The sequence below is a fragment of the Abramis brama genome (genome assembly GCF_963993115.1).
Source record: "Abramis brama genome assembly, chromosome: 24".
Classification (NCBI taxonomy): Eukaryota; Metazoa; Chordata; class Actinopteri; order Cypriniformes; family Leuciscidae; genus Abramis; species Abramis brama.
Window position 1 is genome coordinate 14,602,471 of NC_139986.1, and position 12,755 is coordinate 14,615,225.

Consider the following 12,755-nt stretch of genomic DNA (forward strand, 5'->3'; position numbering starts at 1 on the left):
CAAATTAAATTGAAAAAAGGAAGGGTAGAGGAGCGCTTCCTGGACTCCAAAGTTTGGTTAAGATAGAGGTGCTCTTTGGATGGGAAATTAAATGCCAAAAATCAAAAAAAGGGGGAACTCCAAGGCACTCTCAATTGCAAAAGTTAAAAAGCCTTTATTATTATGGCTTGGTCAAATTAACCTTCTAAAAAACTCCAACGCGTTTCGGCTACATGCCTTCTTCTGGGAGTTTTAACTTGGAGTTCCCCCTTTTTTTGATTTTTATGCAAATTAAATTGTTTTATAATGTATACATTTTGCACCCATAAACAAATGAGCCCTAAAATAAATTAAAATATATAAGTATAATAATAAACCGTTCAAAGGTTTTGGGGTCGTTATGATTTTTTTAAAAAAATGTTCTTTTGAACTTCAAGAATCCTAATGATGCTTTGAAAATAGAAAACCATTTTAATAATATTTCACAATATTACTATTGTGCAAATAAATGCAGCCTTGGTAAGCATTTTAGATTTCTTTCAAAAACATTAACAAATCTTACTGACCCCAAACGTGTAGATATTCCTAATATAAAAATTCAGTAGAGCATGACATTAGCAATGCCAAGGTCTTGAATATGTTTTCAGGGAATGCATGAAAAAAAAGAAGAAAGGTATACCTTCTATAAGATGTTTGGTCACATGCATAAATGTAAATGTTAATTTAAAACTTAAATTTGATGTTTAACAATGAATATTGCTTTCTTGCTTTTAAGATGCTCTACTTTGCTAAATGAAAATGCTCACAGGCAAAATGTAATTAAAATTTCCCCTCCCATGTAAATGCATTTTTCAGTGCTTTAAAGTGGCTTCACCTTCTCAATGCAGGGCCCAGAGACCCTACAGATCGATGAAATTCATCGATGATTATTTTCATTATCAATTTGATGTTGCCACGTTAATCTATTTTCATCCATCCTGACCCATTTTCTCTCTCCTAACTATTCATCATGTAGTTCTTCTCATTCCCTGTGCTCCGAGTGAACCATTAAGCATGTGAAGATGTTGTGCTGTAAAGTGCTGTGATTCCACCGGGCATCTTTGTGTTTGTGCACATAGCTGCCTGAGCACTTGAGAGTTTGCCATGCTGATGAAGTATTTGTTTATCCAATTATCCACTCAGTGGGCCCAAAAGTGTGTTTGAATTTAGACACACTTAAAGGTCACCGTCTCAGGAGAGAGGCCATGCAAAAACTCCAACAAAAAGCTTGTATAAAAAAGGAGACAATGTAGACAATGATTTGTTTGTGATTGAATACATTTAGATGTAGATAATCCAAGGCACTGTGGTTTTATTTCCAGCTTTTGGATCTGTGTGCACAACTCATTTGATAGGATTTTATTGTACTATAATGCATTTGGCACTGAAACAAGTTCTAGTCATTTTTTTTACTTTTCTGATTGAATATTTTGAATGGTGCCTGCTCACATTACTCAATCAAGCAAAATTAAAATGTGAATAGACATACAGTATTCATTTTAAGCTTCAATTACTACAGCTTAAATATACTTAGGGAAACATCAACAGCCATTGTTATTCAAACAAGCTCCGCTGAATACACAAACTCGACCAGGTCACGAACTATTGCCGCATAATTAGACAAATCTTATCTCATAATGTTGAGCTTTCAAACCCATGTCACAAGGAGGAGTGGCGTGGACGGAGCTCATTTTGTAGTTGCCGTAGTCATAATTAGTTCTCCCTTTGTGTCATTGTGCTTAAATGCAAAGGTGCTTTTGAGTGGATGTTCGTTTGCAAGGTTTACTCGTTAGAATGATTCTGTTCAGAGTCTGAGAGCTTTTCAAGAATTCCATAAACTAACTGCCAAGAAAAAAAACAAGAAGTCATATAAATGCATGCAAGTGGCTTACTCAACATGCTCAACTCCTACAGAATGCTATTTGTGTTTTTCTTTTGTGTGCACACAGGGGCCAAAATAACTATTGCAACACCTGCCAGTAATGTGTAAACTGAGAAAATGTGCCATCCATAAATATTTTTTTTTACTGTGCATTAAGCTCCTGCATTATGTATGTGTATAACTATAAATATATCACTTTATACACTGGCAGTTAACAGTTTGGAAGAATTACGATTTTTGTGTGTTTTTGAAAGAAGTCACCAAGAAGTGATGCTCACCAAGACTGCATTTTTAATTTAAAAAATACAGTGAAACAGTATTGTTATAAAATATTATTACAATTTAAAATAACTGTTAAAAACATTTATAATGTTACAAAAGATTTCTATTTCCATTTCAAATGTCCATTAAAAAAAAATGTATCATGGTTATCGCAAAAAATATTAAGCAGCAAAAACTGTGTTCAACATTGATGATAAGAAACCATATTAAAAATAACTAATAATAATAATTGAGTGCCAAATCAGCATTTTATTGAGAGCAATCTGGAGTGATGGCTGCAAAAAAATTCAGCTTGGCCATCAAAGAAATAAATTACATGTTAAAATAAAACAGTTAATTTAAACTGTAATAATATTATACAATATTACTGTTTTTACTGTATTTTTGATCAAATAAATGCAGCCTTGATGAGCATAAGAGACTTCTTTCAAAAACATAAAAAAATCGTATTATTCCAAACTTTTGACCGAAAGTATATAACATAACTATATAAAATATCCATTTATATATATGAGTAAGTGTAATAAATAGTAAAGTTCACCTAAAAAAAAAGAAAACCTGTCATCCTTTTCCCTCATGTTGTTGCAAACCTGTATGAATTTCTTTCTTTCTTCCATCATTGCACTTCCTAAAAATGTTCAGTGATTCTGTTTTCTTACTTGACAGCTGGTTTTTACTCACATTTTTAGACTGTGTCCAAACCTATAAACTTGCCTGTCTGTCTGTCACTTCTGTTCTGGACATGTCTACTGGCTATTTTAGTTTTAAAACCCAAATCTCTTGTAACATTAAACATTCAATAATTATTCATAGAAAGGCTAAGCCGGTCGATGATGACTAGAAAAATAACATTCATCACCAGTGTAGCCTTCGCAAATTGCCTGTTTTGTGCATTAGTGCTGAATGTGTAAATGCGTTTTTCTTCTACTCGTTCCCTGTTTGCTGCTCCTGTATGTTTGCATATAAACATGATGATATGGATGTGTGTGTCCACAGAGCTGGAGGCTGAAGAGTGGTGGAAGTTATTGTGTTTGGAGTGTCTGGGCAGCAGACTTAATGACATCAGCCTGGGAGAACCGGACTTGTTAGCAGCAGGGGTGCAGAGGGAACAGAACGGTCAGTATCCAATTAGAGCCCAGCTTTTTTGGGTGATTTTTACTCTTGTCCTCCCTAAATGATTCTATTACAAGGACCAAATGTGTTTGTTAAACACAGTCCCTCCAGGTCTGTTCTCATGTTTATAAATGATCTGCTCTGGCCAAGGATCTTTACTAAGCACTAATGGGTACTGCCGTGCATCAGAGCGTCGGCCCATAATGAAGCTTGTCATAGAGATGGATGAGATTATGACGCAGAAGAAAGCTGGATGAATGCGTATAGCACCTCTGAAAAAAAAACACAACAAAAAAAACAATTCACTTAAGAGAATGAGTGAGAATCTTTAGTGAATTCAATTTGTTTTCTTCTAGAGTGAATGGCAGTGTTTTAAATTTAAAGTTACATTTTAAAGCCGTGGTTCTAAACTGGTTTTGCTTTCGGACCCAGATTTTACATTGGAGATCAAGTGACGCCCAAAACTGTTCATTGTACAAAAATGAACAATGTTTTAAGGAACATTACATTGCATGTTTCATTTGATGTTTCATGCTCTTAGCAGCCAGCAATTATTAGGCCCTATTTACACCTGGTATTAAGATGAAAAAAAGGTGTAAAACATCCACAAACGAGTTACTAGGAGTGCTACTTGGGTATTGAGAGGTGTGTTCCTCTGGTGCTCTTCAGCTTGGAGATCCAAGATGTTTCCCAAATAAACAGTAGTTCTGAGTCACTCAAAAGGAATATAAGTTCAAAAAGCCTTTATTTAAACTTGGCTATCCATTAAAAAACATGCCAACATTCAAAATTTTGAATTTGCCCTGAAGAAGGCCACAGAGGCCAAAACATGTTGGCATGTTTTTTAATGGATAGCCAAGTTTAAATAAAGGTGTAAAACATTTTGAGCTTGTCCAGAGGAACAGTAGTGGAAAATTCATTTGACTTTCATAGTGTAAATGCTCATGTGATCAAATGCGTCCGAACATCCACAGAAGACCGCCTACACTGACCTAATGCGTAAACATTATGGGAAGCGCACTAGCCAGTTTTTGATATTTTTATACATATTCCTGTATTTTCTTTTATATCAAATGTCTTTGTAGTTTTATTGTCTGTTCCACTTCTACCCCATCTCTATCGTGAGGGGTAAACAAAATAAGAATTTCATTGTACCAAGTGACAATAAAGATCTTGAACAGACGGGATTTAAACTTTGTCTGCTGAAGGCCCAAGTTTAGTTTGAAGATAAAAAAAAACATACCAAGCACAATGTTCTCTCACCATTCCTGATTCTCTCACCGTTCTGCGTGGTCTTGCGGCTTTCAAAGCAGAAACGAAAGCGTATGCATGCATGTATGTATGCATGTATGTATGTATGTATGTATGTATGTATGTATGTATGTATGTACAGTGAGGAAAATAAGTATTTGAACACCCTGCTATTTTGCAAGTTCTCCCACTTGGAAATCATGGAGGGGTCTGAAATTGTCATCGTAGGTGCATGTCCACTGTGAGAGACATAATCTAAAAAAAAAAATCCAGAAATCACAATATATGATTTTTAAACTATTTATTTGTATGATACAGCTGCAAATAAGTATTTGAACACCTGTCTATCAGCTAGAATTCTGACCCTCAAAGACCTGTTAGTCTGCCTTTAAAATGTCCACCTCCACTCCATTTATTATCCTAAATTAGATGCACCTGTTTGAGGTCGTTAGCTGCATAAAGACACCTGTCCACCCCATACAATCAGTAAGAATCCAACTACTAACATGGCCAAGACCAAAGAGCTGTCCAAAGACACTAGAGACAAAATTGTACACCTCCACAAGGCTGGAAAGGGCTACGGGGAAATTGCCAAGCAGCTTGGTGAAAAAAGGTCCACTGTTGGAGCAATCATTAGAAAATGGAAGACGCTAAACATGACTATCAGTCTCCCTTGGACTGGGGCTCCATGCAAGATCTCACCTCGTGGGGTCTCAATGATCCTAAGAAAGGTGAGAAATCAGCCCAGAACTACATGGGAGGAGCTGGTCAATGACCTGAAAAGAGCTGGGACCACCGTTTCCAAGGTTACTGTTGGTAATACACTAAGACGTCATGGTTTGAAATCATGCATGGCGCGAAAAGTTCCCCTGCTTAAACCAGCACATGTCAAGGCCCGTCTTAAGATTGCCAATGACCATTTGGATGATCCAGAGGAGTCATGGGAGAAAGTCATGTGGTCAGATGAGACCAAAATAGAACTTTTTGGTCATAATTCCACTAAACGTGTTTGGAGGAAGAAGAATGATGAGTACCATCCCAAGAACACCATCCCTACTGTGAAGCATGGGGCTGGTAGCATCATGCTTTGGGGGTGTTTTTCTGCACATGGGACAGGGCGACTGCACTGTATTAAGGAGAGGATGACCGGGGCCATGTATTGCGAGATTTTGGGGAACAACCTCCTTCCCTCAGTTAGAGCATTGAAGATGGGTCGAGGCTGGGTCTTCCAACATGACAATGACCCGAAGCACACAGCCAGGATAACCAAGGAGTGGCTCTGTAAGAAGCATATCAAGGTTCTGGCGTGGCCTAGCCAGTCTCCAGACCTAAACCCAATTGTTATGTGGATGTGGAGGAGATGAACCCAAATGCAGACAGTATGCAATATACACGGTTTATTGATACAACTAGACAGAATAAACAGGAAAACAAAACCCACGAGGGGGCAAAACAAGACAGGATAGACTAATTTGGACTGACAAGACTGGACTCAGACTCAGACAAAAAACTAACCGCTAAGACAGGATCAAACTCTTCTTTCTAGACAAGACTTTCAACAGGTTACTCACAGATTGTTTCACACAATGAATGACAATGAACCAGCCCAGGACAGCAAACACGAGGGGATTAAATAGGGAAAAACTAATGAGGGAAACAGGTGACAAGGGTAAAGCAATGATGACTAAACGAGGATAACAAGGGGGCGGGGCGAGGAACGAGACAACACAAGCACATGGCCCAAACAAAAGGCCATGTGCTTGCACACAAAACATGGGTCTGTCATGATCCTGCCTCAAGAATTAAAGAATGACAATGACTAGATGGCAGAATCATGACACCAATAGAGAATCTTTGGAGGGAGCTCAAACTCCGTGTTTCTCAGCGACAGCCCAGAAACCTGACTGATCTAGAGAAGATCTGTGTGGAGGAGTGGGCCAAAATCCCTCCTGCAGTGTGTGCAAACCTGGTGAAAAACTACAGGAAACGTTTGACCTCTGTAATTGCAAACAAAGGCTACTGTACCAAATATTAACATTGATTTTCTCAGGTGTTCAAATACTTATTTGCAGCTGTATCATACAAATAAATAGTTAAAAAATCATACATTGTGATTTCTGGATTGTTTTTTTTTAGATTATGTCTCTCACAGTGGACATGCACCTATGATGACAATTTCAGACCCCTCCATGATTTCTAAGTGGGAGAACTTGCAAAATAGCAGGGTGTTCAAATACTTATTTTCCTCACTGTATGTGCATATATGTATATATGTGTATGTATATGTGTATATATATATATATATATATATATATATATATATATATATATATATATATATATATATATATTATAAATAAAATTATCATTAAAATTATTATCATAAGGGCTGTCAAGCAATTACAATTTTTATCGAACTAATTACATGATATGCCGATTAATTAATATACTTAATCGCACATCACATTTGGCTGAGAAATTACCCCCAAAAGGTAATTTAAAGTCATTAATGTGTTAAATGAGAAGCATGAAATAGACAAAAGTAGCTTTAAAAAGAAATATTTTATTTGATTCAACATGTTATTACACGTAAACTTTTAGGCTACAACGGTTATGTTTTTTTTTTTTTTTTTAAGCTGCATCTGAATTGGTATCTAGATACATTTAAAGACTATTTATTGCAGTTCAGAGGTGGCATGAATGCATTTACACTGCATTTACAATTGCATAAGTAATGGGATGAGATTAATGGGATAAAAATGAGTGAAACTTCATTTACTTACCCTCATGTCGTTTCAAACCCGTATGACTTTCTTCCGTAGAACATAAAATAAGATATTTTGAGAAATGTCTATTTGTCTAATGTCTATTTTTTCCATACAATGGAAGTCAATGGTAACCAAAACAGTTTGGTAACCAACATTCTTCAAAATATCTTCCTTTTATGTTCCACTGCTTAAAAGCAACTTCATCTCCTCTAAGATCAGACCATCTCATTCTGAGATGGTCAGAGTTGTGTCTGTGTTTATGTGAGTGTTTTTTAAGCATAATTCCGAAAATCAATATCAGTTCATCTCCTAGTGCCGCTGAAGCATTGAAGCATTACGCTGCGTCAGACACCGTGTCGTGATCGTCACGTTTTTTTTCAATCAAATGACAGGCAAATATTGATTTGTTTTCATAACGAGAGCGCAATGTGTATATGATTATATCAGCTGGAGGTCAGCGAAATGATCGTTTCTGCGCTATTCGACAGCTGAGGAATAACGAGCAGATAGTTTGCCATTTTGCGCTTCAATTAGACCCTCTAACGGCGGGCTGCGATAATTAAATCAGAGTTAATTTTCACAATCCCTAAAATAGACCCCACATTACATTGCCTCTTCCTCCGGAGAGACACATAGCTTATTTTGAAGCATTAGGTATAATTAGGCACTATTAATTTGGATTATGAAGTGCACCCTTGTCTTTTTGAAGCTAATTGAGATGGTGTGGTTACTCCAGCCACGGTTGGCTCCACTGCGGCTCTATGGCAACAATCTGTTGACCTTTGTGCACTGCAAGAGCTGCATCTGCAAGAAGGGAAAAATAATAATCATGCTAGATGGCTCTGTTAAGATGTTCTCTCGCTCTCCAGCCGTACCCTTTAATTCTCTGTCATCTTTAGGCAGAGCAGAATCTGTCAGCTGCGCAAATAAAAGCTGCATTTACCCAAGCTGTTTTAGATGTCTGTAAATATGACAGCTGAATGGACTGTACCGCCACAGTGGTTGGCCTTTTTTTTTTTTTTTTACCAAATGTAATTATTATTAAAAGAAATGTCAATCAAACAGCAGTCGGCAACCTTTTCATATCTGTTGAAGAAACTGTTTACCCTGTTATGAATTTTCTTCCTCACAAATCATGATGGACTTCTATGAGTCATTTACTTAAACCACTTAAGTTTTGTCAACCTGCTTAATATAAATCCCTAGGTTTGTTGGGTGAGCTTCATCTGTGCTTGTAGCTAAATAGATTAAACAACATTTCTGCAAAAATAGTCCAACATTTTTTTGACAACCCCTTCAGCTTCAGCTTCATGGCTCCATTCTGGCATATAACGCCCACTTTTAGTGATTTAATCAATTCCCAATGAAAAAAAAGTCAATAAAAAAAGTCAGGTTTTTTTGCATTAAATATCCTGTTTTACTTGGTAATACTAATGGAAGTAAAATGAGCTGTGAACACAATTTCGATAAATATATTACATTATATATTATATAATATAAAATGTATAATATTATATAATACATATAATGTATTATAATCTTGTCACATTATTTGCATGTGGTTATTGCAAAATAATTAAAGCGTATATATGAATCCTTTTTATAAGAGGAAATTAAGTATTCTATTTAAATGGTTTTCATTTTTTTTTTTATCAACAAACCCCCAGTCTTGTCACATTATTTGCATGCTGTTAATGCAAAATTATTAAAACATATATAAACCCTTTTTATAATATCAAATTATTTTTTTAAGTCTAAAACTAATATTTTAATGGCTTTAATTGTTTGTTTTATTAATTTATTCATTTATTCAATTTATTATACATAATTTTTTATCAAATCAACAATCCCCCAGTCTTGTCGATTTATTTGCATGTTGTTAATGCAAAATAATTCAAACGTATATAAATCCTTTTTATAAGATCAAAAGAAGTGTTCTTTTTTTAATTTTTAATTAATTTTTAATTATTTTTTTATTTATTTAATTTTAATTGTATTACAATTTAAATTTTTGTCTAAAATGTATATTTTAATGGTTGTAATGATTTATTTTATTTTTATTTATAATCAACAAATTTTAATCCCCAGTCTGGTCACATTATTTGCATGTTGTTATAATGTATAATAATTCAAACGTATATATAAATCCTTTTGTATAAGATCAATTGAAGTTTTGTTAAGTTTTTGTTTTTGTAATAAGTAAAACATTAATTGTTTGTTTGTTTGTTTATTTATTTATTTATTTATTTATTTATCAATCAAATCAACAAACATCCAGTCTTGTAACATTATTTGCTTTTAATTGTGTTTATTTTCTTTTTCTTTTTTTTGTTATCTAAACAAACCCCCAATCTGCAGTACTTATGACTTTTAATTATTTTTATTTTTTTTCCAGAGAGATTTAATGTTTACTTGATGCCTACCCCAAACCTGGACATATATGGAGAGTGCACAATGCAGATCACCCATGAAAACATCTACCTTTGGGACGTCCATAATGCCAGAGTCAAGCTGGTGATGTGGCCGCTCAACTCCCTGAGGAGATACGGCAGAGACTCAACCTGGTTCACATTTGAGTCCGGGAGGTGTGTGAACGCCATTCGATTCTAGTTGGGTGTGCTTTTGTCTGAGAAGATGTTTTCATCCTAAATCCAATAGTCCTGATTCTGCTGCTCTGCATATTGATTCGCTGATTCATGAAGGTGCTCCACATTTAACATAAGCTTTCCCTTACAGGCTGCCCTTAAAGTGTACTCCTACTGTTCAGCCTATTACAACAAGTGTGCGAGTGTACTGCAATCTAATAGAAGCAATAATGCTTAGGGGTGTGTGTGTGTGTGTGTGTGTGTGTGTGTGCATGTGTGTTTTGCTTTTACAGGATGTGTGATACAGGGGAGGGTTTGTTCACGTTCCAGACCAGAGAAGGTGAGATGATCTATCAGAGAGTTCATTCTGCCACACTGTCCATCGCCGAGCAACATGAACGCATGATGATGGAGATGGAGAAGAGCTCACAGGTATAGTAAAACTTCACATCTCAATACTCTATAGGGCACACTGGAGCGAAAAGGCATTTCTTATTTAGTATTTTATAACAATTTGCTTTGTGTATTATTCTGTAATATTAGTACAAGCATATTTCACAAATGAGTCTTAATTGTAGTGTTCAAAATGGAGGGATTCTGGGGTTCTTTATTCATTTTGCTAAAATAATAATAATACCTTCCATGTGCACAGAAAATGCAGAGTATTACTTCTAATCTTTTTAACTTTTGACAGTTACTGGAAAAACTATGAATTCAATCACCTAATAGAAAATGCAAAAGATTTTTTTAAATACTCAAAATTAATTACTGTTCAAAATTTGGAGGTCAGTAAGATTTTGTTTTTTAAAATAAATTAAGACTTTTATTTAGCAAGGACATATTAAATTGATAAAAGTGACATTTTAAATGTTATAAAAGGTTTTTATTTCAAATAAATACTGCATCACGGTTTCCAAAATAAATAAATAAATAAATAATAAAGCAACTGTTTTTAACATTGATCATAAGAAATGTTTCTTGAGCGCCAAATCAACATATTAGAATGATTTCTGAAGGATCATGTGACACTGAAGACTGGAGTGATGATGCTGAAAATTCAGCTATCACAGGAATAAATCACTTTTCAAAATATATAAAAATAAAATAAATTGAAATAATATTTCACAATATTACTGTTTTAAATAAGATAAGAGGCTTTCAAAAACATAAAAAAAACCCAAAAAAACATTAAAAGTTTACTGACCCCAAACTTTTGAATGGTATTGTATATGTGATTATTTCAGAGATTCATGTATGCTACATATATCTACAACATTTAAAAAATAAAATAAAAATACCTTAGATCAGATGTGGATCAGGATTGCATCTTGCTACTTGATTAGGATTCCTCTAAGTTTTCCCATGTCCTTGCTTGTACAGCACGCAGGTCACAGAACACTGTTGGTCGAATACCTTCAAAAATGATGCACTTATGTGTTCCAATATCTCGACTGATAAAGCATGACGTTATTAGCAACATCAAGGTCAAGAGTTTGATTCCCAAGAACACGCATACTGATAAAAATCAGCTGCAACTGAAGTCGCTTTGGATAAAAGCGTCTAGTACCAAATATGTACATGTAAATGGATTAGAGACGCAAGATAACAACAGAAATAACAGCCTGAAGAGGTTTTCATCATTCAAAGCTTTCTGCATCTAAACAGTGATGCCTTGAAATGTGATCTTGCCATTATTATTGTCAGCATATCACTGAAAGCACATTTTGGATATTTCTCTGTAACCTCCTGAAGCGAGCGAGGTTGATGAATCGTTCAGTCGCCTGGCGCGGATGGTCTTTCCTGCACTATTTAAATCCGGCTGGCAGTGAATCTGTGCTGTCATCTCTAAGGCCTTCAGTGGAGGCTGATAAAACTTGACCATATGGCCCTCCGTTCAGATCTCGCATTCAGGACCCCTGCCAAAAAATGCTGCTCGCTCTGAAATCTTGATCTAGAGTCCCGCCACGAGTATTATTTGTTCGAATTACGAAATTCTCTTAAAATGCTACAATAAAAGGCTGTAATGACATCACACTCCACCTGTCATCTGTAATGATCAAAACAGCCTAATGCTGTTTACTGCGAGCCTCGGTCTTTGAAATCCTCTCAGTGTAGGGCCTTTCCGAGTAATTTGACTGGAAATATAAGCAATGTAACCCAATGATTTTCTGCTCTGCCTCACAGACTCTTTCAAACGAGAGCACATTAACAAAGTCGATATCTCTCCCGCGAAGCGCTTACTGGCACCACATCACGCGTCAGAACAGCGTGGGAGACATCTGCAATTACCAAGGTAAGACGGAGCTCTTTCCCACTCCACAGCTCAGTTAAAACAGCATCTTTAAATGTTCGCCGTACTTACGAGGGTGACGATTTCATCTGAAGCTCCATTTGGTACATTTATAAATCAGTGAGCAACACTGGCCCTTTCACTTGGGTAAAGTAAATCAATCTGGCGATTGAGCAAAGCAATAATATGGCAACACATTTCCGTGCTCTTTTACATCCCGCTGCCCTTTCTCCAGTAGTGTTTTGTAAGACGGTTTGAATGTGGTGCTGCATTAGTCTAGCTGGGAATCAGACTGGTGGATTTAATTCAATACTTTAAGTGAACATAAATTAAGCATGGAAGGTTTCCATAGTGATTCTGAATTACCAGTAAAGCTGTGTTCCGCATAGGGAGCGGATTTGCATAAAGTAGCTGATGAACATGAATTCATCTTATTAAAACAATTGTGTCTGCAAAACCTTACTGTATTTGTTTATTAAAACATTTTGATGTCTCTCCTGTTATGCCAGCAAATCAATTCATACTGCATTTTAAAGTGAAATATGCTTACGTCACATTTATTCTTT

At 35.7% G+C, this 12,755-nt stretch overlaps 1 protein-coding gene across 2 annotated transcripts in view; it reads left to right on the forward strand.

Moving 5' to 3' along the window:
* Positions 1 to 12,755, forward strand: part of dok6 (docking protein 6) — an 83,882-nt gene that overhangs the window by 49,858 nt on the left and 21,269 nt on the right. Inside the window, exons 4-7 of one of the 2 annotated variants that reach the window (XM_084103410.1) lie at positions 3,179 to 3,298; positions 9,710 to 9,899; positions 10,193 to 10,331; positions 12,084 to 12,192. In XM_084103410.1, coding sequence (XP_083959536.1) covers positions 3,179 to 3,298; positions 9,710 to 9,899; positions 10,193 to 10,331; positions 12,084 to 12,192 — 558 coding nt within the window. The remainder of the gene's footprint in view (positions 1 to 3,178; positions 3,299 to 9,709; positions 9,900 to 10,192; positions 10,332 to 12,083; positions 12,193 to 12,755) is intronic. The other variant, XM_084103411.1, reaches the window with a different exon arrangement.